At 39.9% G+C, this 26070-nt stretch overlaps 1 protein-coding gene and 1 long non-coding RNA gene across 2 annotated transcripts in view; one reads left to right on the forward strand and one right to left on the reverse strand.

Moving 5' to 3' along the window:
- LOC132771980 (acyl-CoA (8-3)-desaturase-like) lies at nt 1-16130 on the reverse strand. Its single transcript, XM_060770617.2, has 12 exons — nt 15830-16130; nt 12676-12786; nt 10829-11026; nt 8456-8557; nt 7787-7915; nt 7301-7358; nt 6236-6312; nt 6018-6115; nt 3995-4091; nt 2580-2659; nt 2296-2421; nt 1-1291 (listed from the first exon to the last, which is right to left on the reverse strand). The coding sequence occupies exons 1-12, from the start codon at nt 16091-16093 to the stop codon at nt 1240-1242; spliced, it is 1392 nt and encodes a 463-aa protein (XP_060626600.2). The 5' UTR covers nt 16094-16130; the 3' UTR covers nt 1-1239.
- The window catches only part of LOC137095797 (uncharacterized), a 15885-nt gene continuing 5694 nt past the window's right edge, over nt 15880-26070 (forward strand). Inside the window, exons 1-2 of the long non-coding RNA XR_010908916.1 lie at nt 15880-15943; nt 18924-19054. This is a non-coding gene — a long non-coding RNA (uncharacterized lncRNA). The remainder of the gene's footprint in view (nt 15944-18923; nt 19055-26070) is intronic.

Raw genomic sequence — 26070 nt, forward strand, 5'->3', positions numbered from 1 at the left:
TATTGAGCCAATGTAATTTATGAAATATATTAAAAGATAAAAATAAATACAAATATGTACACATGAGGTACATCCAAAGAGAGCTATGCTAAAGGATGAACAGATCAATGTTCTCACAATCACAGGTCAAAATGTCTTAACCAATTAATACTTAACTAATCAACTCTTTCAATCATGCTGCCAGATGCACACACCAGAGGAGAGACTCTGCCCCAGTTCAGATTCCCAGCAATGGGAAGGAGGGTGGAAGCTCATACAATTCAAGGAATGTGGAAGGAGATGCCTGGGCACAGGCAAAAGCCTTTCATGCAATGTCTCACCTTCAAACAAAGGGAATAAATGATACAAACAAACCTTGGTTGTGATTGGGCATCTAGGTGGAAACTTAGTTTTGCATTCTTTAAAATGTATTGTGAAAAGACAGGGCAGTTGCCTGTTTTCTTATATGTGATGGCTATCACATTTTGTGATACACAAACTGGAAGTGTCGCATTGTTGAAGAGTGAATGCATCACCTAAGATATTCTTTGGGACCTCTTCTTCAACCCAGTGATGCCTTTTAGGGCTGAGGAATATAGAGACCACTTAGAAACATTCCCAAGCGAATATTCTCTCTGGTTAATGAGAAAATTAAGAGAACCCAAACTACCACAACTAAAGTTCTTAATAAATTCCTTTCAGAAACTTAAACGTGAACGTGTCCAAGAGTGGCCTTTACAAACCAGCCATGAAGCTTGTTCTTTCTCTCAGTGTAAACATAGCAAAACAGCACTCTGACATTACAGCTTAAATGTGAGATGGGCGGTTGTCCTTCAGCTCTGGGGCTTTCACAAGTGACATTATATTTCCATTTTCACAGTAATTTCTCATTGTTAATTCTGCTTTCCTCCTTGTCCTTCTGAAAGCTGTCACTATCAAGCAAAACAGGATGGCAGAGTTTGATCTCACACATGGAACAAGCAATATGGACTCATAAGTAAATGATGAACTTTTCCTAACAAACTGGATCCAACCCATCCCTCAGCAAACTGACCCAAACTATGCCTCAAATGCAGCAGTTTAACAAGTTGAAATTGGGAAAGAATTTCAGGAACTCCCCTCCCCCATCCCAGAATTCATTAGCAATTGTCCAGTTTGCCCATCAGATCCCAAATTCTTCATTAGCATATTAACTGTCCTCTTGTCTCGATGCGTCTTCATTCCTAATGTTGGGATTCTCTCTCAAGGTGCTGCTGCTTCTTATCCATGCAGATAAGCATCAAGCCAGACTTCCCCAGAATCCTTCAGAGAGCTGCAAAACAGTGAGTAGGACTTTAAATACAGAAGGAGAAGGTATATTGCTTGTTGCATCAACAAATAAAGCTGCAAGAGAAGGGTAATAAATACACTGTAGTAACAGTAGAAATAATAACAACAACAGGCTTTGTTTCCCTGGAGCATATCCCACTAGTTGACACTTGGGTTGCAAGTTTTCTATTGTCCGCATTTTTAAAGAAATATTGAGATTTTTAAGGCTTTCTTTAAGCTATTCATTATTATAAAGCAAATATATTTATTAAAAAAGAACAATTTTCTACAGAAAAAATAGCAAGAGAACATTTTCTACCCACTTTTTTGCCTAGTTGTTCAGGAGGAGTCACCACATTGATACATGCCGAGAGAATATGTTGGATTGTTTATTGTTGTCATGTGCCTTCAAGACTCAGTTATTTTCACCCTTCTAGAAGCCCTATGAGCAATTTATTCCTGGAGATTTTTATGTCTCACAGTATTTGAGATAATAGAAATTTATCCTTGAATCTCCCAACATTTAAGGTGTTTATTTACCTTACACTGGCTGGGGATTAAAGTCAGAAAAGGGTTAAGAAGATTGTTTTGTTTTGTTTGGCATGGCATCAAGTCAAGTTTTGGTTTTTTTGTGTGCGTCAGGAGCTTGAGAATTGGCCGTCTGCAAGGATGTTGCCCAGGAGACACCTGGATGTTTTACCATCCTGTGGGAGGCTTTTCACATGTCCCCCATGAGAAGCTGGAGCTGATAAGACAGGAGCTCACCCCACTCCCCGGATTCAAAATGCTGATCTTTTGGTCAGCAGTCCTATCGGCAAAAGGGTTTAACCCACTGCGCCACCATGGGCTCCTTCAAGTCAGGTAAAGAAGCATACACTGCTGCTCCAGTTCTGCTCTGTTCAGTCATTAAAAGCTGCTCAAAGTTAACTAAATTATCTCTCTTTTTCTTGCACTTCCCCTCCAGTTGTTCATTGCCTCCTTCCAAATAGCAGTATGTGCCATACTTACTGTAAGATGCCTGCAAAGGCACCGAGCAAGGATTTGGTTTGGTATTCAATGCCATGCTTGGCACAGAGTGATTTCACAAGAGGAGCCACCTTCCAGTAGTTGTGGCGAGGCATTGTGGGGAAAAGGCTGTGGAGACAAAGAGGGGAAGGTTCAGCGGAAACATAACCTGTCTTATTTAGAGCTCTGATCCCACTCACAATACATCAGCCCTGCACAAACACGTGCTGAAATTGACACCCCCCCCCTCCCCAATGCTTTTGTTACCCTGGCCATATCTTACTTACTGGTGCTCAATCTGGAAATTCAGATGGCCAGTGAACCAATCATTGAACAGGGATTGTTCCACATTACATGTTGCCTGGAGCTATAAAAGAAGAAGAAATGATGAGAAAAACTGGATCCTCTTTAGGGTTATTATGCATTGTTAAAGAGACTAAACATAAAGAGAGACAGTCTTGTTCACACATCTTCTGATTTCTCCTCTAGCATGATCCATAAGATCCGTTCAGTGTAACATAGTTGTAACAGTCATTCCAAAGATCAACACCTTTTTTCTTATCAACACCACCCTGATAATTAAGGAGTCATGTTGTACCTTGTTCATGATGCTACATTGGAAAGATAGGCCGCTGTATCATCCGATGGTCCATATATATCCCAGGAATGCATGCTGCCTGGTGTTGGAATTCAACCCACACTGCCCAAATCTCAAGTCCTCAATGAGGAGCAGTTAATTAATTTAGTATAGACTAAGGGTTTCTCTTCCTCCATGTCTCCTGAATGACAGTTGGGAAAGTATCTTTTTTCTTCTCTCCCTTCTCTTTCTGCACTCCATCTGCTTGGTTGTTTAAAATGGATACTTTTCTACTGCAAGCTTTTTGAATGTGCCTTCTGCTTTCTTACACTTTAGTATGGAGAGAATGTGCTGTGTGCTTTGAGATCTCCCTGCTTGTGTGTCAGGAGAGATGCAGCCCTTTAGGCTTTCGGATTGGGAATGTTCTTTACCCTGATCTGGAAACACAAGGGATTGAACTAGGACCTTCTGCCCGTAAACCATGTTCTCCAACACTGGATTATGGCCCTTTGTATTGCTCTAGAATTCATGTTCCTTTTTCTCAAGTTATACTTTGCTTAATCTTGCTAGGCTTTTTGAGAGACCTATCAGAGAAAAAGTGGTTTTTAAAACAAATTCTGTATGTCCCTCAAATTTATAAGACAGCCTGGACTAACGGCAGCTCTGAACTAGCTTCTGTTCCCTCTTTCCCTAAATATACATTAGTGTATCTACTGAAATAGAAAGGTAGGATGTACACATTTTAATTAAAAAGTTGAGGGCATATCCAAAGTTGTCGCCATTCCCAGCTCTATTGAAATCTAAAAGGTTCCAAAATCCAAATTTTCCACATGGGTGACTGAGGTTTTGTATCATATATATGCAAATATTTCAAACTTCTGGTCTAATCATTTTAGATAAGAGATACTTAATACTCAATTTATGTTGCAAACAAAGCTGAAGCTGGAGTGGTGGGAGATACATGTGCACATACAGATGATCACTCATAATAACAAAGGAAAGTTAAATAGAAGAAGCTAGTGATCCAAGGCCTTCCTTTTTTAAAATGCGGCACTCTTTCTTGTCCAAAATTACTTGTGAGGTATCTCATAAATCAATACTTTAAGCAACAGAAAAGAGGCTTACCTGCATAGTCACCCAGTCCACATTTTTATCATAATCAATATTCATTGGGATGTGGTTCATTTGAGAAACCCAAGTAAACCAGCATGACTCTAGGAGCCTGTGGAGTGAAATATATGGAAGGAAATATTACAGCAACCACGTGTCATACACATTATGGGATAGAAGCTATATATACAAAATATGGACATGGTGTAAAGCCTTAATGGGGCTTGCTTTTCAATAAATGTATTTGGGATCTCATTTTTAAAGCTCTCAGTCAGACCTACACAATCGGTGGCCCTCCAGGTGTTTGGACTTCAGCTTCCAGAATTCATGATCATTGGATAAGCTGGCTAGGGCTTCTGGGATTTGGAGGCCCAAACACCAGGAGGGTCACAGGGTTAAGAAGCTTGTAAAGCAATAGTTTTTTTCCATGGTGGTGAGATTGTCTTCTCCTGAGAGGAAAGAGGCTATATTGCAGTAGCAGTGCTGCTGGTAGGACCTCCCATGTTAGACAGGTTTCTGCTGGGGAGCCAGACTAAATGAGACAAACAGTTACTGGGCAGCAGCAACAGTCCCCCTTGGGGTGAGAAAAGCGGTATATAAATGCTGTAAATAAATAAATAAACAGCACTGGGTGTCACTGGCAGATAGCATCTGAGATACAATAGCCGTGGCACCACAGCCAGTATATATTAGTATAGTGAAAAAGGCAATTAATGCTTTTTGGATATTTTTTTTTACCATGAAAACACTATGATGAGAAAAAACAAAGAGAGATAGTGGCAGAAGATGAAACTTCCAGGTCAGATGGCACTCAAAGAGCTACTGAGGGACAGCCAAGGCCCCTTCCACACAGCTGTATGAAATCCACATTGAACTGGATTATATGGCAGTGTAGACTCAGATAACCCAGTTCAAAGCAGATATTGTGGGATTTCTGCCTTGATGTTCTGGGTTATATGGCTGTGTGGAAGGGCCCCAAGACAACTACAAGTAGAGTGTTAGCTGATGATGCAACTGGAATAGAGTTGAAAGGATGTTCAGCTGTTGAGGTGCTCAAACGTGAAATGAAAGTCTGAAGCTGCACAACACATATTATACAACATTGAATGTGATAAGAGGAAGCTAAACATAGTAAAACAAGGAATCGAACGTATAAACATTGCAGCACTTGGGGTGTATACAGGAACAGAACATTTTGACTCAGATAATTAATTACACAGTGCTTTATCCAGGAAATGAAAATCTAAGAAATGGGATCTCATTAATAGCGAGGAAATACAGAAGCAGCTAAAGGATATAATCCAAAGTCTGACCAAATAAAGACATTATGAAAAGCACATCAATATAACCATAATCCAAGTTTATGCTCCAACTGCACAGGCAGAAGAAGAAATTGAAATGTTCTATGCCGGAGGCTAGGAGCCTTTGCAGCACCGAGAGCTCTGTCTCACAGTGAAAGAGGGTGATTCTGAGGATGATGGGCTGGAGATGTTTAGAAGCTTTCCTGGACGACCATCTGTTGGAGATGCTATGTAGCTGCAAGCACTACTTCATATTTAGATTGAACTAAATGAACCCCAAGATCCCCACCAGTCCTAAAGTTTTATGATTCCATGCCCTGGCCCAATTATATGTGTACTGTACAAGGCAGGCCAACCTGTGGCTATACCTTATCAATTACATGTGATAAGCTTTTTCCTTCTGACGCTATCACTTACAAACATCTCTATGATATTGATCTTGCATAATGCCTTAAACTGTATTTTGAATAAGCAATCAAGTATAGCCCAGGCTTATGCCATATTATAATAAGCAAAACAAAACATTGGTGTTACACTCTGATGCAATGGAAATTGGAGATAATTTTTCACAATGGAGGAATTTAATGTAAGCGATCTAATCACTGGGTTTCAAATGTACTCAACGCTGGTTATAACTTGTAAGATAAACTTCAACTATCAACTTACGTATGATTCAATATAAAAAATCAAGTAGGGGAGACTCCAAGAGTTAGAACGATGCTGAGTTTAAGTCTTACCTGGAGAGCCAGTAGTATGCCATAAAACACTTAAATCCCATAAGAGGAATATAGATAAGGCAGACTCTAATGTTGTAAGTCACAATCAAGGCCAGATCCTGTTAAAGGAGAGATAAACAACAGACTATCTTTAAGTCAGAGCAATTAGACTACACACAAATTGGTGTGCGTTTAGGATAAATTCCAGTGGACTTAAACATAATGGCAAGCGTGCCTACCAGCCATTCTTTGCGCTTGATTGAAGAGTAGAAGATGGAGATCTGGAAAAAGGGAACTAGCAAAGTTGGAGCCATGACTGTTGAAGAAAGGGAAAAACATGTTGGAATTCAAATGACTTCTATTTGGAACACACACACTTATTTTGAAATCCTTTGGAATGGTTCAATGTGGCCAACATTGAGAGGGTTTTTTTTTTTTTTGGCCTTCCAGATGGTTTGGACTAACACTCCCATTATGCTGGCTTGGGTTCCTGGAAGTTGAATCCAAACATCTGAATGGGCAAAATCTTTGGTTCTATCCACAGGGATAGAAATATGATTTCCAAATACTAATTTCATTTTCAGTTGAAAAATGCCAGGAAACTGCTCAAAAGCATAATAGAGCCGAAAAAGATCTGCACACATTTCTTCCCAAATCTAAACTTTCCAAACTCTGTAGAGAAATACACTGTGTGTGTTGTTCAGTGTGCACATGCATAAAACCCCAATGCTTTCTGAAAACATAATGTGTGTGTTTAGAAAGAAAAATTCTCCACAGAATAATTTCCCAAGAATATTCTTCATATGGAATATTCTGGAGAATAAATTATCTTATTCCACATCAGGGACAAAAAAACTAGGGTAGTTATTTGTTCTTGAACGTGGAGACGAAATAGTGGCAGATTTATTTCTCCAGTCAAAATGAGTTCCTTTTTTCTCATTTTTACCTGTTCTTCATTATACATTTCTTTCCCCTCCTTATTCTCTTTTATCTGCTCCAAGTGGAAGATCAAATAGCAAAAAATAACTAATTTTATCCAGCCCTGTCTTCTATGTGATACTGTTATGCTAACTTAGGCTTGTTACTCAGGGCTATGTTTCCTATGCTCCAACTTCTACAATGAATGCATTTCTCACATAGCAATATGTTCTTCTCACATCACACCTTATTTTGAATCCTTTGAAGTTCAAATTCTTTTGGCCTAGATGCTACAACCTGTACCATTCCCCTGTCATTTAGGAACTATTAAATCAGATACGGGAGGCAGAAATGTTGCATTATTTTTCAGTGGCAGTGATACTTACAGGAGAAGTACTTATGCTGGTAGTTGTAAGGCATGAACTTCTTCTTCTTCGTCCCAAGCTGTAAAGAAAGATGCATCATTTGGGCTACAGGCAATCATTCTGTCTTTTACCGCAGTTTACTGTTACATTAGTATCATTCTCCTATTCATAATACATGCATGAGCATTACTTCTGTCTCTCTTTGGGCTCAACCTGAGGACACAGGTATGAAAACTGAAACAAAAGCCAGATTATAAATTTATGAAAACACAAGCCTCTGGTAGTGTGTGCAGCATGGCCAATGAAATGGCCAATTTGGCCGATTGTGCCCATAATGTTATTTATGACACTCGCTGCCTGCTTTTCCGCTTGATGGGCCTTGACACAGTTTCCAGCTGAAACTAATCCAGCCTCAGGTAGCTGATTTAAAGTAATGGTTTATTCACAGCTTTTAATTAAATGCTCTACTTAAGCATTTTCCCCGTAATATATACATTGTAAACATACCTCTGCAGCCAGTGTCTTCCCCAAAGCAAACAGAATCGGGTGCATGTTGAGATCAGGGTCTTTACGGAAGCAGTTAGGTTTAGCATGGTGCTGGAAATGCAGATAATTCCACCACTGGGCTGGCATTCCCTATAGGAAAGGAGAATACTGGACTGTTATGTTGTTTATGTTTAATGTTTTATAGTTCACTGATTTTAATCTATTATTGTATGCTATTTTAGTTATGTGTTGTGTTTTATACTTTCTGAGGCATTGAATTTTGTCATTTACTTTGTTGTGAACCATTTTGGGTCTCCCTTGGGGTAGAGAAAAGCGGTATGTAATTTTTTTCCCCATGTCAGGAGCAACTTGAGAAACTGCAAGTCGCTTCTGGTGTGAGAAAATTGGCCGTCTGCAAGGATGTTATCCAAGGGATGCCCAGATGTTTTGGTGTTTTACCATCCTTGTGGGAGACTTCTCTCATGTCCCCGCATGGGGAGCTGGAGCTGACAGAGGGAGCTCATCCATGCTTTCCCCGGATTTGAACCACTGACCTGTTGGTCTTCAGTCCTGCCGGCACAAAGGTTTAACCCATTGCACCTTCAGGAGCTCCGGTATATAAATGAAATAATAATAATAACCCATATGCCTTCGGAAAGTTAGCGGACTCCTAAAGGATAAGATATTTACCTTCACTAGGCTCATTAAGATCTTATGAATCACATGATTCCATTTGGATGTGTTGAAGACGGAAAGGTGCCCAAGGTCATGCTGTAACCAGGACATTTGGGTCTATAAAACAAGGGAACATTTGGAAAACAAGTCTCACTTTCAGTGCAGAACCAATAAAAAGTGGGAGCAATGCAATATTTTTTTACAATTCATGTGAGAGCACCTATGCGAAATTCAGTAACACAACATTTAACAGTGGCCTGATTTGAGATAACACTAAAAATACATGTTAATATAAATTAAATGTAAGAGTTGATTTTCATTTGCTTATCACTTGAATAAACTGTAATTTGTCTTAACTGTAGTACACAATAGAAAGCTAACTATTCAACCCAGTTTATGCTTCATTCTGTCATTTCTGCAGCAATCCTGAGATCTCCGCTGAAAGGAAGAAAACATGAATCCAGTCATATTTTATGTTCTGGCCAAATCAAACTATTTGTCAACTCACAATCCAAGAACCCCTTTGAGCACTGCTAACACTCTGTGATTTGTAAAGAAAGTGGTACTAGGAATTAGCATTTTTATTATGAATTTCTAACCCTAATTCATGTGTAATCCATAGGTAAGACCAGGTGTGCCACACACATTCAGGCACTCTCTAAGCAGCCTGGAGAGTAGGAGAAAAAGAACTTCAGCCTCTGAAAACAATACCAGGGGACCTCTACTGGTGAGGAATCCTTCTATAGCAGTGGAGGGAAATAAAACTGTCCAGGGATGAAGGGTCTACCCTTTTCCCAACTCCCTCCTCTGAGTATCCACAGCCAATGTATGCTACAAGTCTCATACTAGAATATCAACTTACTTTAGTAAAAAAAATAGAGATACGCGTAGATGGCAACTGCCCTCCTAAAGCCAGCTGCGATGTCTAAACATCTTCTATTAAACTAGAGTCAGGAACCGGGGTGAGAGAGGGGATGCAGCTCCCCATACTCCGTTGCAGATTGCTTTTTTAAAAAAAATGAAATAACTGGAACCAGACATTTTGGGGTGGGGTAGTGTTTATCCCCACAACCAGGGTAAATCAACAACGGCTGCTTCTGCCTTGCATGGAAAAGGAGGCAACAAAGGGCATGGGCCACATAAAGAAAAAGTTGTATTGGAAGGCCAGTGTGCCCCACACTTTGATCACCCAGTGGAGGCATTATCAATATGAACCCTGGGTTCCTTGAAAGCTAAAACACTTATTAAACCCTTATCTATTCCACTTCATCAGCAGCATGGGATATTACTTAAGCTTACGGGTGTATATATGTATACACAGTACAAGCTGTATCCAGAGGACAGAAAGGGGTAATTAGTGGTTATTGGTGGATTGGACTGGGACCAAGAAATGTTACTTGACTTTAGTTGTGAAACCAACTTAGTTTTGTAAGACAAGCCAGAGATTATGTTTCCCTATACAGAAAGCAATCTGTTGGTGGAGCATATTATTTTACTTTCTTCTATTACACTACATGAAAGAACGGAGCCTGCTGGACAAACCTAGCCAACTCAGTTCTGCTCATGTTTTCTGTTCCCAAGATAAGGTAGGGAGATCTGGATAAAGGTGTGTTACTACCATTTTGGTAACAATCGTCGCCACATCAGGAGTGATTAATGTGGCACCCTTTAGTGTTGCTTGACTGCAACTCCTAGCAGCCCAAGCCTGTTTAGCCAACAGTGGCTGTCACATCAACTGGAAAGCGTGATGTTCTCCATCCCTGTCCAACATGAAATTAGAGAGGGCCACAAAAATGTTTCAGGGAGGGATACTGGCTAAATAGGCTATTAACCTTTGTGTCTTACTTCCTTTGATGATTTTACAGTGCAGGAGAAAAACTGGCAAATAACTAAGCTAAGAAATCTGACAGGGAAGCTGATTTTCCTTGAAAAAGAGGAGTAGTATCTTGAACAGAAGCTAGGTGATCTGTTCGCATACTTATTGAATAATACTCACTGAGGTATATCATATAGTTTAGAACTAGCTCTTGAAACTTGCCATGTTTATGAGGACTGGCTCGTAAAATTCAGAATAGATAATGGGACCCCCATCTTATTGACTCCTACCTTATAAATAACTGCACATGTTTGCATATTTGGGTTCTAACTTTAAAACAGCAGCTAATTCATATGGCATCAAAATTCTGTGGAAATTTTCCCATGTTCAAAAAAATCTTGTCATATAGTATGAGACTTAAAAAAAAAAAAAAACAGGAAAAAGACCAGAATTGCAAAGAGCAAACTGCATAATTTTTGATGGTATCGCAAATTCATAGGTCTTGTGGAATTCCTGAAATCCTCAGATTAATTTCAAATAGATTAATTTCAAAGATGATTTCTACATTATACCTGAGCAATAGTAAAACATGCAACGCCTACAAAGAACGGTAATGAGGATGCTCCAAAGTACCAGATGGTCAACCAGGCAGCAACATCCAGCACCATGATATGAATGAACATCAGGAAGAAGAAGAGCCTATTTGGCTTCAGAAGTCCCATCCTTTCAACGGTGGTACGCAGCTCCCGGAAATCATTGACTAGCAATTGCTGTTGGAAAACCCAAACAACAGATATTTTAAAAATCAGGTAAGAAAATATTATTATACTCTCCTAACTATATGTATGAGCAGAAAGATGACATATAAATATTGGCTATATTGACAGTGTAGTAATAATTCCATTTGTTGAACACCTTTTCCCCAAAAATACTTTATTACATTTATTATCCTAAAATAAAGCAAGAAAACAGAGTGGTAAGCCTTTCTTTTCAAAATAAGTGGATAAAAAAGATGATTTTGGAGGAAAAATGAAAAAGAGCAGCGGGTTGCTGTAGATTTTCAGGCTGCATGGCCATGTTTCAGAAGTATTCTCCCCTGGCGTTTCACCTGCCTCAGAGCTTGTGAGGTCTGTTGCAAACTAGGAAAATGGGGTTTATATATCTGTGGAATGTCCAGGGTGGGAGAAAGAACTCTTGTCTGTTGGAAGTAGGCATGAATGTTCCTAGTTTCCAACAGACCTCACAACTTCTGAGGATGCCTGCCATAAATGCAGGCAAAACGTCAGGAGAGAATGCTTCTGGAACATAGCCATACAGCCCAAAAAACTTACAGCAACCCAGTGATTCTGGCCATGAAAGCCTTCGACAACACAAAAAGAGCAGTTCTATTCTTCTTCAGTTTCTTCCCTTCATTTTTGGATGCAGATTATAAAATCATATGGCAGTACAATTTTACTTAGGGCTTATCAACAACAACAACAACAACAGTCATTTAATCTGGGGCCAATATGGAGCAGTATTATAATTATATAGTTCTAGGAATACTCTAGTAATACTCAGGACTAGCCCTGCAGAGGGCCACACACTCCATGCCCAACTTCTGGTGGAGTGGAGTCTAATCTACATGGTCTATATGAGCTTTGGTTTATGTATCTAAGACAGTAGTTCTCAACCTGTGGGTCCCCAGGTGTTTTGGCCTACAACTCCCAGAAATCCCAGTCAGTTTACCAGCTGTTAGGATTTCTGGGAGTTGAAGGCCAAAAACATCTGGGGGCCCCAGGTTGAGAACCAATGAAGACATTGAATTTTGCCATTATTTTTGTGTAAACTGCTTTGTGTCCTGCCAGGGGTGAGGAAAGCGATATATAAATACTGTAAATAAATAAATGGCCTCATAAATTAGTTAAATTAGCCTCCCCACATAAGTGGTACCTAAATTTCCTACTTGACAGATGCAACTGTCTTTCGGGCTGCAAAGATCGACAACAAGCTACACAATTTTGGTCGGGAGTTCACTCCGACCTGGGCTGGCTTCAAACTCATGACCTTTCAGTCAGTAGTGATCTTAATGCAGCCAGCTGCACTCCCGGCCAGCTGCACCACAGTCCCGGTGTAAACATACTGAGCATGTTTTGCCAAAAAGCCTGGAGCCATAAAACCAGTCTTTGAGAATATATGCTGCCCCAGGGACAGTTTGGCTGCCTGTGTCACAGAGTTTTTGTTTCTACATTACCAGGTGCAGATGACACGACATTTAAGCACAATTCAGTAGTACAGTAATTATGTGCCACATATATTGGCATGCAGCTATTAGTACACAACAGGAATTTAATTTATCTGCTTTTCCCCACTATAGAAAATTTCAAAACCACAGAAAGATATATTATTTCCTATGTTTCAATATTTAATTAACACTCACGTTTTTGCTGGGCTCAGAACTAGGTTGATCTGGTGCCAGTTCCCCTATCACCAAGGAATTCAAGTACTTGCTCACTTTAGCTTTATGAAGGTGAAATGCTGTGAATGCATCCTAGGAGAGAAAATACATTGCAATTGGAATGAGAGGCAAATACAAATCTATATAGAGAAGAAACATGATGAATGGCACCAAAGAAGCAGAGCTTACAGCATGCCCTATAGTAAGACACAACTTCACTCACTTACATTAAAAAGTTGAATTCAGGGGCTAGTAGTGTACCTCACAATCATTTCATCTGTTTTCACATCACAACGTGAGGCTCTAAGACTTAAGATTCTTGCAGTTCGAATATACCTGTTATCTCTTTCTGTTAACTTTCATCCATTCTGTACACATTTGCTAAGAAGCTATAGCCAACTATGGTTTCTCAGCATTGGTACATACAGGGAAACATCCTCATTGCAAGGCTTATGCACTTTTTAAAAAAACGTCAAATCTGAAAATTTGTATGATGAAGCAGGTCATTCTCCCTTCCCTCCTATAAGTAAGTGGCTATAACCTTTTCAGTTTAACTTTCTTCTTTTTCACTTATAGATTGCATAGTCCCATCTTTCACACTTTTCTCACCACAGTTTCCACATGTGTACATGCATAGTCCTTTAAATCCTTGTAGTTAAGTCAAAGGGAACAATAAAATAGTAATGTAAGGGTCTTATCACACTAGAGTTTAAATAATAGACATCCCGCTGAAATGCTGGGGCTTGTAGTTCAGTGAGGGGCAGGATCTCTCTGGCTGAACATCCCTAAATTAAAAATCCCAGAATTCTGCAGGAAGCTGCAACAGGATTTCAGATGGGATGCATGCTCTTTGCCTACTCTGTAAGCTATAGTGTGATTAGAGGTTTACACTTCTACACTGACATATAAAACCCAGATTATCTGCTGTGAACTGGATGATCTAGCAGTGTAAAAGGGGCCTAGGTAACTCAGTTTCAAATGACCCCTTCCTTCTAGATATGCAACTAAATACGAGATCACATTCACATTACAGAATGGAGGTTTTCGTCTCCCTATCACTTTATTTGCTCTAACAGAATTTTGGGAAATATAGTTTAGGGAAGCCAGGATCTCTCAAACTGAGAGTTTCAAAGGCCCGCCCTAAAGTACATTTCCCAGAATTCTGTTCTATAATAGTCATGCAATCTTGCCGAAGACTTTGGAGATCATTCTTCTTTATGTATATTTTTCTTCTTGCAAGCACAACTGACACCCTTTGTATGTATATGCATACATGCTACACCCACTTTGTATATATGTCTCTGGCTGTCTGCTTATCTACAAAATGCATCCTCTATCCTTGAGCTTCTTACGCTATCTGACATGGAGGACCAGCAGGGTTTCCCATCAAATGGGACAGAGACTGGCTCCATAATTGTGCCCTTTACTTCAACTGGTTCTTCTTTATTGGAAATTCACTGAAAAACCACAGATGAGTTCGTGGACCAATACCAATGGACCACCAGTCTGAGTAACACTGTTCTATACTCTTTTTAGATAGACAAATAAAGTAACCATGAAGCTTTCTGAATATTGGCAGAAGCACAAGACAATCTTATTTGTTTAAAGTCTGATGACATAAAGACAGAAGTCAGATAATCTGGACACTTTCCTAAGAAAGAACTTTGCTTCAGATCAGATTCACAACCATCTGCACAAACCAAGTTGCCCATTCTGATACCTGGTTCCATTTCCATTCCAAATGCTGTCCATGCAAAATACTGCACCATACTCTTGCGTTATATTTCTATGCATCAGCAGTACTACAATAAATAGCGTTTTGCAAAAATGTCATCAAAGTAATCTAGATTTTAATAGTTTTATATGTTTTAGACTTTTAAACATTAATTAATTTTGAATTTCTAAACGGTCCCAAAAGATTTGTTTATTTCCTCTCAATGCTTAATTGAAAGCTTGTGAAATTGGGTAGGACATAAATATTTAAAAAAGAGCTGTTTTTCAAAGAGGAAACAACTGTGAATTGTATTGCTCTTAAATAATGTAAATCAAAAGTAGCTTCTGAAAACATCACAATGTAAAACATACAGTCAGCATGGAAAATTATGTTAGAAAAAGCATATATACACAGCAATGTACTATTTTACTTTGGTAAAATATGAATGACACAATACACATGGACAAGTAGGTAAATAATGTTTTGTAAGGATGGTAACTTTGAAAGGCTGGATTAGATTATCTGCGTAACAACTCCTATAAAATAAACCTATCAATCTGTTCCAACAAAACAAACAGAATCACAGCACATTTAAAGATCAACACCTTTTACTACAAAATGAACTTACATTTTATTTACTTAGAGGGCTATCCGGATTTTCAAGTATGTATAAATTACATGTGATCAGGGTAAGAGTAAAGCCATAAGGTCAGAAATATCATTTAATTTTTTTACACTCATTACTTCCTGCATTATTTTTCTTCTAATCTCACTAGTATTGCTTCCTCTGTATATGAGTGGAGTAAAAATATTTTCAAGCCACGGGTGGTTGGAATCAGTGGAGAGAGGCCTGACGGAGAACATATTTACAAGGAGATTTCTTTTTGTCTTGTCAGGAGTGACTTGAGAAACTGCAAGTCGCTTCTGGTGTGAGATGAAGAAGGAGATGAAGAAACGGAAAGCGAGAAGTTGCTTAAATGCCCAGATTGAGAAGTATAGCAAAGGCCCCCATCTACACCGACCATTTAATGCAGTTCGAAGGCAGCTTCAATCAGCGGTGGCCAAACCACAAACTCCCAGGAAAGACAGACAGTCCTTAATGCACATCTGAGTTTTGTGTGTGTCATTGGCATCCGGGCCTCGAACTGGATTTCCTATGGAATCGTCTCCACAGCTAAACCACGTTCTTCAATATCGGTTCGAAGCTGCATTAAAGTGCCAGCGCAGATGGGGGCGAAGAAAAGTGAAGTGAGAAGGCCCAAAGCGGGAGAGTGGCTGAGGGAAGAGGCCACGGCCTCAGGGTGAGGAGAAGCGCGGGCAGTAATCCACTCCGTGGGGTCGCACGGGGTCGCCGCTCTCCTCCACCAACCCTGAGTGAGGGGCTTCTCTTCAGCCCAGCTCCTCCTCCTCCTCCTCCCTCACCGTGGCGTCCTGCCCGGCGTAGTGGCTGATCACGCGGGATCCCCCCGGGTGCCGCTTGTAGAACTGGCTGATGTCGTACACCTTCCGCTCGATGACCAGCCACCGCTCCTGCAGGTAGGGCGCGACCCGGCCCGTCCGCAGCGCGATCTCTTCCCAGGTGAAAAAGCGCCGGGCGCAGACCTCCCCGCCATTCGCCGCCACCGCCGCCGTCACCGCCGCTTTCTCCCGGAGGCCCAGCCCGGTGCCTTGCAGCGGGGGAGCCATCAGCCCTCCTGAGGAGACAGAAAGCGGAGAGCGTGGCAGCCGGGGCGCTTTTATTTAGGAGCACACCCTCCTCGCCCTCTCATTGGTTCCTCGGGATTTCGCGAACGCTCATTGGCTAAGAGGAACACCCCTCGCGCGCTCCTTCTCCTGAGGCGAAGACCTCACAACCTCTGAGGATGCCTGCCATAGATGTGGGCGAAATGTCAGACGAAAATGCTTCTAGAACATCCCCATACAGCCCCAAAAACCTAAAACCATAGAATCATAGAGTTGGAAGAGACCTCATGAGCCATCCAGTCCAACCCCCTGCCAAGAAGCAGGAAAACTGCATTCAAAGCAGCCCCGACAGATGGCCATCCAGCCTCTGTTTAAAAGCCTCCACTACACTCTGGGGCAGAGAGTTCCACTGTTCTTCCTCATGTTCTTCCTCATGTTCAGATGGAATCTCCTTTCTTGTAGTTTGAAGCCATTGCTCCACATCCTAGTCTCCAGGGAAGCAGAAAACAAGCCTGCTCTCTCCTCCCTATGACTTCCTCTCACATATTTATACATGGCCCTTATCATGTCTCCTCTCAGCCTTCTCTTCTTCAGGCTAAACATGCCCAGCTCTATAAGCCGCTCCTCGTAGGGCTTGTTCTCCAGAGCCTTGATCATTTTAGTCGCCCTCCTCTGGACACATCCCAGCTTGTCAATATCTCTCTTCAATTGTGGTGCCCAGAATTGGACACAATATTCCAGGTGTATTTTCTGTTGACCATGGGGGTTCAGTGTGGGGAGTTTGGCCCAATTATATTGTTTGGTGGGGTTCAGACAGAGGTGGCCCTAGGTAATTTTCAATGGTAAGCAAACAGTATTTTGCCCCCCCCCCCCCCCAACCAATCACTGATATATATTTTCTGTTCGTCGTGGGAGTTCTGTGTCCCATATTTGGTTCAATTCCATCATTGGTGGAGTTCAGAACGCTCTTTGATTGTAGGTGAACTATACATCCCAGTAACTACAACTCACATATGTCAAGGTCTATTTTCCCCCAAGAGCACCTCAAGAGCGCCCCTGGGCAAAATCAAGTATACTGCAAATGCTTACTTTGTGTAATGGGTTGAGCCGCCCTGGGTTCAGAATACTCTTTGATCATAGGTGAACTATAAATCCCAGCAACTACAACTTCCAAATGTCAAGGTCTATTTTCCCCAAACTCCACCAGTGTTCACATTTAGGCATATTGAGTATCCATGCCAAGTTTGGTCCAGATCCAACGTTGTTTGAGGAGATAGGAGAAAGAACTCTTGTCTGAGTTGCTTTGGTGTTTTCTGGGCTGTATGGCCATGTTCCCGAAGCATTCCTTGCATCCCGGAAAACTCACAGCAACCCAGTGATTCCGGCCATGAAAGCCTTCGGCAAAATTTTCTGGCTTCTACATAATCCTCACTTGCCTAGTTTCCAACAGAACTCACAACCGCTGAGGATGCCTGCCATTGATATAAATATCGTTTGTTTGTTTGTTTGTTTGATTGACATAGAAAATCTTGGAGCCAGTTTGGGGCCCGGATGGCAATGACACAAACCATGGAGCCCTGATGCACATATCTTTTGTGCTCTTTTGTGGGTGTTTATTTGTTGTCTGGCCACCGCAGTTTGAAGCTCCTTTCAAACTGCATCTGATGGTCAGTGTAGATGGGACCCTTATCTTGACTGTAAGCCTGAGGGCAGGGAACTCTCCAATTAAGAATATGTAGGTAGGCCACACTGAGTGTCTTTGGACCACTCATATAAACCAGAATATCAAGGCAGATAATTCACAATATCTCCTTTGAACTGGTTTATCTGAGTCCACATGCCATATAATCCAGTTCAATATGCTGTGTGGAAGGGGCCTTTGTGGCTGAAGAGTTGGGCATAAATACTCTAAATAGATAAAGATTTTGAAAAGTGTTATCTGAACAGCTTGAGGTCTACCATTGGCCCAGATAGCTCTGCCCACAAACCGTGGGACGAATATACATAGGAAAATAACCGGTCTCTATCACAGTTTTCTGAAAGGTGTTATCTAATTTCTTTCTGCATTGAGTTGCTGAGGAATTTAGAAGTGAGGGGTATTATTTTCTCTGCTCTCAGTTCCTCCCACTAGTGGATTATTCAACTGATAGTAAAGGGGAAGTAAAAAACATGTTTTGTTCCTTCCACCCCCCCTATTTGGATATTTAAGTGGGGATACACCCAGCACCCCACATCGTCCACATGCTAATACTTGCAACCATCCTTTATTTATTTATATAGACGCGTCTGCCTGTGTGTTTTGCAACCCACAGGGAATGAGTCAAGATTGGCACAGCAGAGATGAGGATGGTGACATGCAGAGCCCTGCATCTTTTCCAACATAGCTTTTAAAAAATGAAAGATATAATCATTTTTTTCAGAAACCCACATATGGATAGACTTGACCCAGGGAAGGCATGAATGAAGGGATAGATACATAAATTAGAAAACAGAGACTCCTGTATATCTACCCTAGAATTGTTATGTGCTGTACGATGTTGGGAAATATTCTAGGGAGGCTATCCTCACTGTACATTTATATAAATTCGATCCCACTTTATTTGCCAAGGGGCCATCCTTTGCAATCCTGGACTTTGTGGTTCAGGGAAGGATTTGGGACTTATTCAAGTGAGTGAATAAGAAATTTCTAGCAGATAATAACTCAAACTTCAAATCTACAGGATTCCAATTAAAGTGATCTCAAACTGCTATAATTTGGGTGGTGTAAGGGACCAGCAATGTGCCAGTGCCATAGTTGTGTCCTGGTAAACCTTTTTCTTCTTTTTTTGGAAAGATACCAGAAACCAACAACTCAAGAACTGGCAAAGTCCAGGGACCCCAACTATGAGTAGCTGAGCAAATCTTTGGGATGATAACCATTACTTCATTTGAGCATCCAGCCCATTCTACAGTTGTTTCCTGAAGGTACGCATTTAAAGAGGTGATTAGTAATGGCGGACAACTTGTCCTTCAAGAATGCTAGCCAGCCACCTGACTTACCTGGTAGAGATGTTGTTTTCTTGTTGCATTGGTCAGCAGCTTTATTATAACTTCGATATTTCTGAGGGAAGAGGGGAAAAAAGAAAATCAAAAGAAGTTTGCCTTAAAATACAATTGGGCTGGGTAACTGGAAGCTCCAGGGGACAAGTGTGCATGGACTACCCAAAATAAAAATCTAAGTCAAGGGATTGTTTGGATGTGTGTGTATGAAGGGCAAGTTAAAGTAATTTTAACCATTGTGACCTATTTAAAATATGAAACAAAACTCCTAGAAGCTTTTTTTTCATCAGATAAAGAGCAGTCTGGAAGAAATTTGGGGGATTTGGAACCAAACAAAATGTGACCCTTGGGCAACATTTTGTTCACTTCTAACTTTCATGAACAAATAATAACTTTCACTGCCTTGAAGTTAAAACATTTATTTTGAAATAAACAAATGTTGTTATAGAATAAATATTTTAAATATAACAGTAATAACATACACTTCTAGAATCAGATGCATGTCAGGACAGCTGCCACGCCAATAAAATGTTTATCTAAAAATCTAGGAAAAGGAGATTACTGCAACAATTAGCATTAGACCCACAAGGGATTGCATCCACATGCCAGTACAGATATCAAGATAAATGTAGGGTCTAAACTTCATTTTAAATGAATCTGTTATCCAAATCGTTTGGGACCAGATACTGTGTTTTTAAAATTTTTGGGATATTTACATTTACATAATGAGATATTTTGGAGATGGGACCTAAGTCTAAACATGGAATTCATGCATGTTTCATATACACACGCACACGCACGCATACACAGAGAGTATGAAGGTAATTTTATAGGCAATATTTTAAAATAATTTTGTGCATGAAACTAAATTTATATACATTGAACCATCAGAAATTTAAAGATGTCACTATCCCAGCCACACACATGGACAGTTGTGGATTTATGAGTATTTTGGAATTCTAGATAATAAGGGATGCTGAACCTTGCCACTATTGTAATTTTCTGCCCCTCACGAAGTGGTCACTTGGTACACTTAATGCTGTGGGTCCCTAGACTTCAATTCCAGCTCTTGTTATACCACTACCAGCAACAACAGCGCAGCAATAGCCAATCTTCTAATTGAATGGTTACTGTCAATACTTTCCAAATTTAAATTGTCATCTGATCTCAAGGCCTACAATTTCCATGCTCCTAACTATATGTACTTTATGCATACCTTCCAACTGTCCTAGGACATTCCTGATTAATTAATCCACTGTCACACCACTTTTTCAGCTGCCTTTGAAATTATTCAATTTCTCCCTCTCTTTCTCCCACATTCCCCTTTGTCCAGCATCTTACATCAGTGGCTTCAAACTGAATGCAACGTGCAAAAGAATTTGTAATCAATTAATTCAAATAGAGGGATTGGACTGAACTGTAGGCTGAGGCAAAAACAAACTAGAGTGTTTTCCTCATTAAGAACTTTTGCCATCTTGACAATGTTCAGATATTATTAACTACTTCATGTCTCCCAGATTTCATCTGTGAAATGTTGGAACGTATGCTGCCTGTATACCCGACTTTTCACAAATCCAGTAAAATTAGCTGAAATCCAAGAAAATTTATGCCACAGTAACTTTTGTAAATCTTTAAGTGGTCATGAGACTCTTGCATGTTTAATTTTGCCCTTTGGAAATTGCAGCATCCCAGAATGAAGAAGACAAGAAACCAATATCCATTGTAATAACATTACCACCCCGATCTATCTCTGTATTAATTTGCTTCCAACCATTTTTTCCCCAGTGGGCTGAGTACTATACAAATATGCATCACCCTAATTATTTTTTGCTGCATCTCCTTGTCAGCAACCATTCTTGTAGTAAACTGGAACTGGCAAAGGCTTGCCTAAAATCTTGGCCACAGGACCAAAGAGGTTTAACCACTTTGTTGTGCTGGAAGGCATTCTGCTGGGAAATACTCATGACATTGTTTGTGTATAGTATATTTGCCAAAATGAAAGCAAGGAAGACTTCATTCAAGAACGGCATGAGCTCATCATTACCAAACGAGATGCAAATCAGTATATTATCAGATGGTTCATAAATCACGTGACAAGCACAGAAATCAGTCAATTTTGGTTATTAGTGCTTTATACTAATCAGGAGCAGAGCAATGTGTTCATTTGTATGAGTCTTATTTCTGAAGATGCATAGAAGAGCAGAAGGATTTCTAGCCCTATTTAGCCCCTTCGTAAATTATATCACTGCTTTTAAATACTTAAAAATCTTATTGCAAACAATATTATGTATACCTTTCAGCCCCAAAGTACAGTTAGCAACCTTCTTTAATTCCTAATCTCTGCACTCTTTTCTGGTCTCCTTCAGGCCTTTTGTTTTAAGCAGCTTTTAGAAGAAAAGATGTTTCAGTAATTGGGAGTATAAAATAAATTGTATACAGATCATTTATTTCTGCTTTCATCCAGAAGATAGGATCTGATACCTTTTCTTTCTTTTTGCCCCAGCTTCCTTGGTAATCTTAGATACAGGAGTTTATCTGTTGTTCTTAGTTGCTACAGTACTACAGACACCCCTAGCTTAACGTTTTTAATAATCTATATCAGTCATGGGCAAACTTGGGCACACCAGGTGTTTCGGACTCCAACTCACGCAATTCCTAACAGCCTCAGGCTTAAGCGGCTGAGGGGGGAAATGAAGGGGGCCGAGATTGTTAGGAATGGTGGGAGTTGGAGTCCGAAACAACTGGAGGGCCCAAGTTTGCCCATGCTTGATCTATATAGATAAAATGTTGTTTTCATTTGGAGAACATTAACATGTTGCAATGTAAAGCATTGCCAGTTCCTTTCAGAAATTTACGTGTGGGGAGTTTTTGCTGGTTACACTAATTATGGCAGGCATTTTGTGAACAAGAATACTCCATGGCAGCCATTTTGTGAGACAGTGCTCAATGCAACTGAAAAGTGCCCACTATCCATACACAAAGTTCAGAGATGAAGTGTGGAGGAAACAAAAGACGTGATCTCTTTTCTGTAAGTGTTGCAGGAATGGAGTAAAGGCATAGAGCAGTGATGACTACTGTGAAACACTTTGGGATCGCTGCATAGTTGAGATAGAAAGGAAAATGGTTATAAACACCATTTATAAAGGGAAGAATTCAGACGGCCTATAATGGGTTTTGCCAAAGTGTCCCACCTCACCCATATTTCCTGATGCTTTGAATTTGGTGTAAAACATATGCATGACAAATGTAAAGGGGAGTGTGTGCATGACAAATTATGCAAAAAACATACAGTGTTGAACATTTAATTTATGTGAATTGGTACTTTTTTTCTTGAGCTATCAGAATTATTTAATGTTTAAGTAATTAATACAGGCCTGGGCAAACCTCAGCCCTCCAGGTAGAGTGTTAGGAATTGTGGGAGTTGAAGTCCAAAATACCTGGAGGGCTGAAGTTTTCCCAGGCCTATATTAAGAAATAGTAATTAATAATATATCAAACTTAGTATTTACTATTAATATTATATTAACAATATAATTATTTTAATATAAAATATTCCACATCATTAAAATTAATATGTAATATTTTACTGTTATCATTTATTTCACATAGTAAGCAATAGTGATCAATATGATGAACACTATATATTTACTTGTTAATATCACTGGTAATAGCAATATTAGTAATCTAATTTCTGTATATTTCTTTTATGATTGTAGTGTTGTCTGTTATTAGAGATGTTACATTTTAACATAATAAAATAATAGAAAGAATGGGAACATATAATCATTTCCAAACCTCGAGTGAGTAAGATAAATAGGATGAGAAAGAGGTATTGTCAGACAGAAGATTATACAGTGTTTTACTGTGTAAATGACAAACTAAGGAGAAATTGAGTAGCATTAATAGTGAGTCATGATGTAGCTAAAGCAGTCCAGGGATATAATAAGAAGCCACTCATATTAAATAATATCAATAAGACATTGTGGATAAACTATCAATATAACCAAAGTTTATGTTCTGACTACAGTACCAAAATAACAGTGATGAAAACAAACAAATAAATTTGCTTAGATATGCTAACAACAAGTGACCTATGAATTAGGTGGTCAATTGTAAGAGCTCTCAGTTGTTAATTCAGTCTGCATCAGTTACAAGATATTCAGCAAGATGGAGAAACAACAGAGTGGCCATCAGCCAGTTCAGAAGTTGTTCAGCCAATTAGTAGTCCAGATAAACAAAGCCAGTAAGAAATATGTTTTATCAGTCCAAGGTCCGGAAAACATGAACACTCAAATGTAGTGCTAGTTGCCAAGAATGAGAGCTGAAAGTTACAAATCTGCCAGGGAATAGGTAGATGTTGTTACTGCTGCTGCTGTTATTCCTGTTGTCGTCATTATTTCTATCCCATTTTATCTCTCTAAAAAGAGACCTAAAGTAAAAGCAATACAATATGCAATTTAAAACCTAAAAAAGCATACACACACTGACATAGGAATAAGTTTTATAGCCAGATGCTTCAAGATCCCAGTTAGCTATTTATTTATTTACTTTATTTGTATCTTCTACTTTCTCTTGATAAAGAGATTCAAAGTGACTCCTACTTAACAACTTTTGGGAACAATGCAGTGTCTATTTTGTCACTCCATAAATGACGGCAATGAGTCTTCAGCATCTACAACCTCTTGCTGGAAAGTAGGGCCTCCTTCTGCCTTAATCCCTGGCTCCTCAGATTCAGAGAAACCAACACCACTAAGAGCTGCTTCTTCCTTTGATTCTTCTGGCTCCAGAGATTGAGTTATGTCTTTAGGCTTCTATTGGCCATGATTTGCATGCAAAATGTAAGGATTTAATAAATAACACACCCATTCAACTGAGAAAACCTGAACTCGGGGGGGGGGGGGGGGGAGAGAGTTTATAAAAGGCACAGAAGCCGCAGTTGGAAGAAGAGGCAGAACAGGAGAATGATGGAAACTTTAATCCCTGTTCTTGAATTGATGAGGAGGAGGATCAAGAGGAACATGTATCACCACCTCTACGAAATGCACTTGTTCCTTGTCCATCTGGATTACAGTACCAGAGACAACCACCAGCAGTTTGTCAGAGAACAGAATATAGAGGAGGAATGTCAACAGCAGTACCAGCCACCTTGCTCCGGGAACTTCTGCATGAAGTCAGGCAGTTTGCAGCTAGGCAAATATATAGGATGGATGACATCTAGCTTGAAAACAGTACATGTGAAATGGATCTGGGAGTCTTAATAGACCACAAGCTGAACATAAGTCAATAGTGATATCACAAAAAGCCAGTGTGATTCTAGGCTGCATCAATGGGAGTTTAGTGTCAAGATCAGGGAATGTCATAGTCCCACTCTATTCTGCTTTGGTCAGACCTCATCTGGAGAATTGTGTCCAACTCTGTGCAGGACAATTCAATAATGATATTGGCAATCTGGAAACTGTTCAGAGAAAAGTGACCAAAATTATCAAAGATCAGAAAGTCAACCCCTATGAGGAATGGCTTAGGGAGCTGGATATCTTTAGCTTGGAGAAAAGAAAGCTGAGAGGGGACATGATATCTGAAAGGATGTCACATTGTGGATGGAGAAAGCTTGTTTTTTGTTGCCCTGGAGACTAAGACATAGTGGATTCAAATTGCAAGAAAGGAGATTTTGCCTAAACATTAAATGAACCTCCTGACAGTAAGACCTGTTCATGCTGCTTTGGAGAGTGGTGAAGTCTCCTTCTCTAGAGGATTTTAAAGCAGAGGTTGGATAGCCATCTGTCAGGGGTGCTTTGATTGTGTGTTCTTTAGAATGCAATTTCGATGCACAGTCCAGAAACTCCAACAAAGAGTACCCCATGTACTCCATGGCAAGAGCAGACCAATACTAGCAGTCTAAGCACAAGAAGTATTGTACATCAGTGAAATCCTAAATGCTGTTTTATAGCTTGGGACATGTATTCCATTTCATCACTGCCCTTTCTTGGAAGACTCAGTAACTTCTTGTGTTCCAAGAAGTGTCGTAGCATATTCCAGTGAGCTGGCACACCAAACAGAAACTTGCATTCTTTGCAGCAAATAAAATGCCTTTGCGGTAGCACAAGGCCAAGCACTGTGAGCTAGATCTACAACTTTCTTTAAATGAGCACTCTTTTTTTTCTTTTAGGGAATTATGACCGATTAGACCAGGTTTCTTCAAAATGCCAATTTACTAAAAAAAATGCAACAGTGAAATGATTAACAACCTCCAATAACTATTGTCACCCCAGCAATCCATCAATGCAACAGGAGTGTCAGGATTCCACTGAGTCAGGACTGGATTGACCAAAAGTCACATCCTGATAGCCCAGTTGCAAAGAGATTCACACAACAGCCATGTCCCTATTATCATTAATAGAAACAGGGCATTCTGGAAGTAAAGTACTTTTCCAGCACTTGAGAAAGAAATCTGAGATCACAAAAGTTCTGAGACAGTCAGGCTGTTTACAATACAATGCATTTTACCAGCACCTGCTAGAGTAGCAAACAAACCGGGTCACTGAGTCTCTGATACAGATAATAAATTTGGTAAGACAAATTGGTATTCTTAATCTGTTGGCAATATTACAAGAATTTTATGGGCATTTGTGGCAGACTGCTTGGACTCATTAAAGGTTGAGAGGGTGTGTTTGGTAACATAGATTCACCGAGAAAACACACCATTCAGTTCAATACCCTGCCTTGGATTGCTGTGTCTATGTGGAATGAAAGGGCAGGAAAGAAAAAGAGTTGTTTTGTTTTTTTTACCATAAATCATTTTTTATAGTAAAGCTAATACATTTTTGGTTTTTCCGTTTTCTGCATAATTGCCCATGTGAGAACCAATTGTTTTCTAAACTCAAACTGAACACTTGCAAAGATTGCCCCTGTGCTTTATTGATAGTCATAGCAAATGCAAGGTG

The sequence above is a fragment of the Anolis sagrei genome, chromosome 1 (genome assembly GCF_037176765.1).
Source record: "Anolis sagrei isolate rAnoSag1 chromosome 1, rAnoSag1.mat, whole genome shotgun sequence".
Taxonomy (NCBI): domain Eukaryota; kingdom Metazoa; phylum Chordata; class Lepidosauria; order Squamata; family Dactyloidae; genus Anolis; species Anolis sagrei.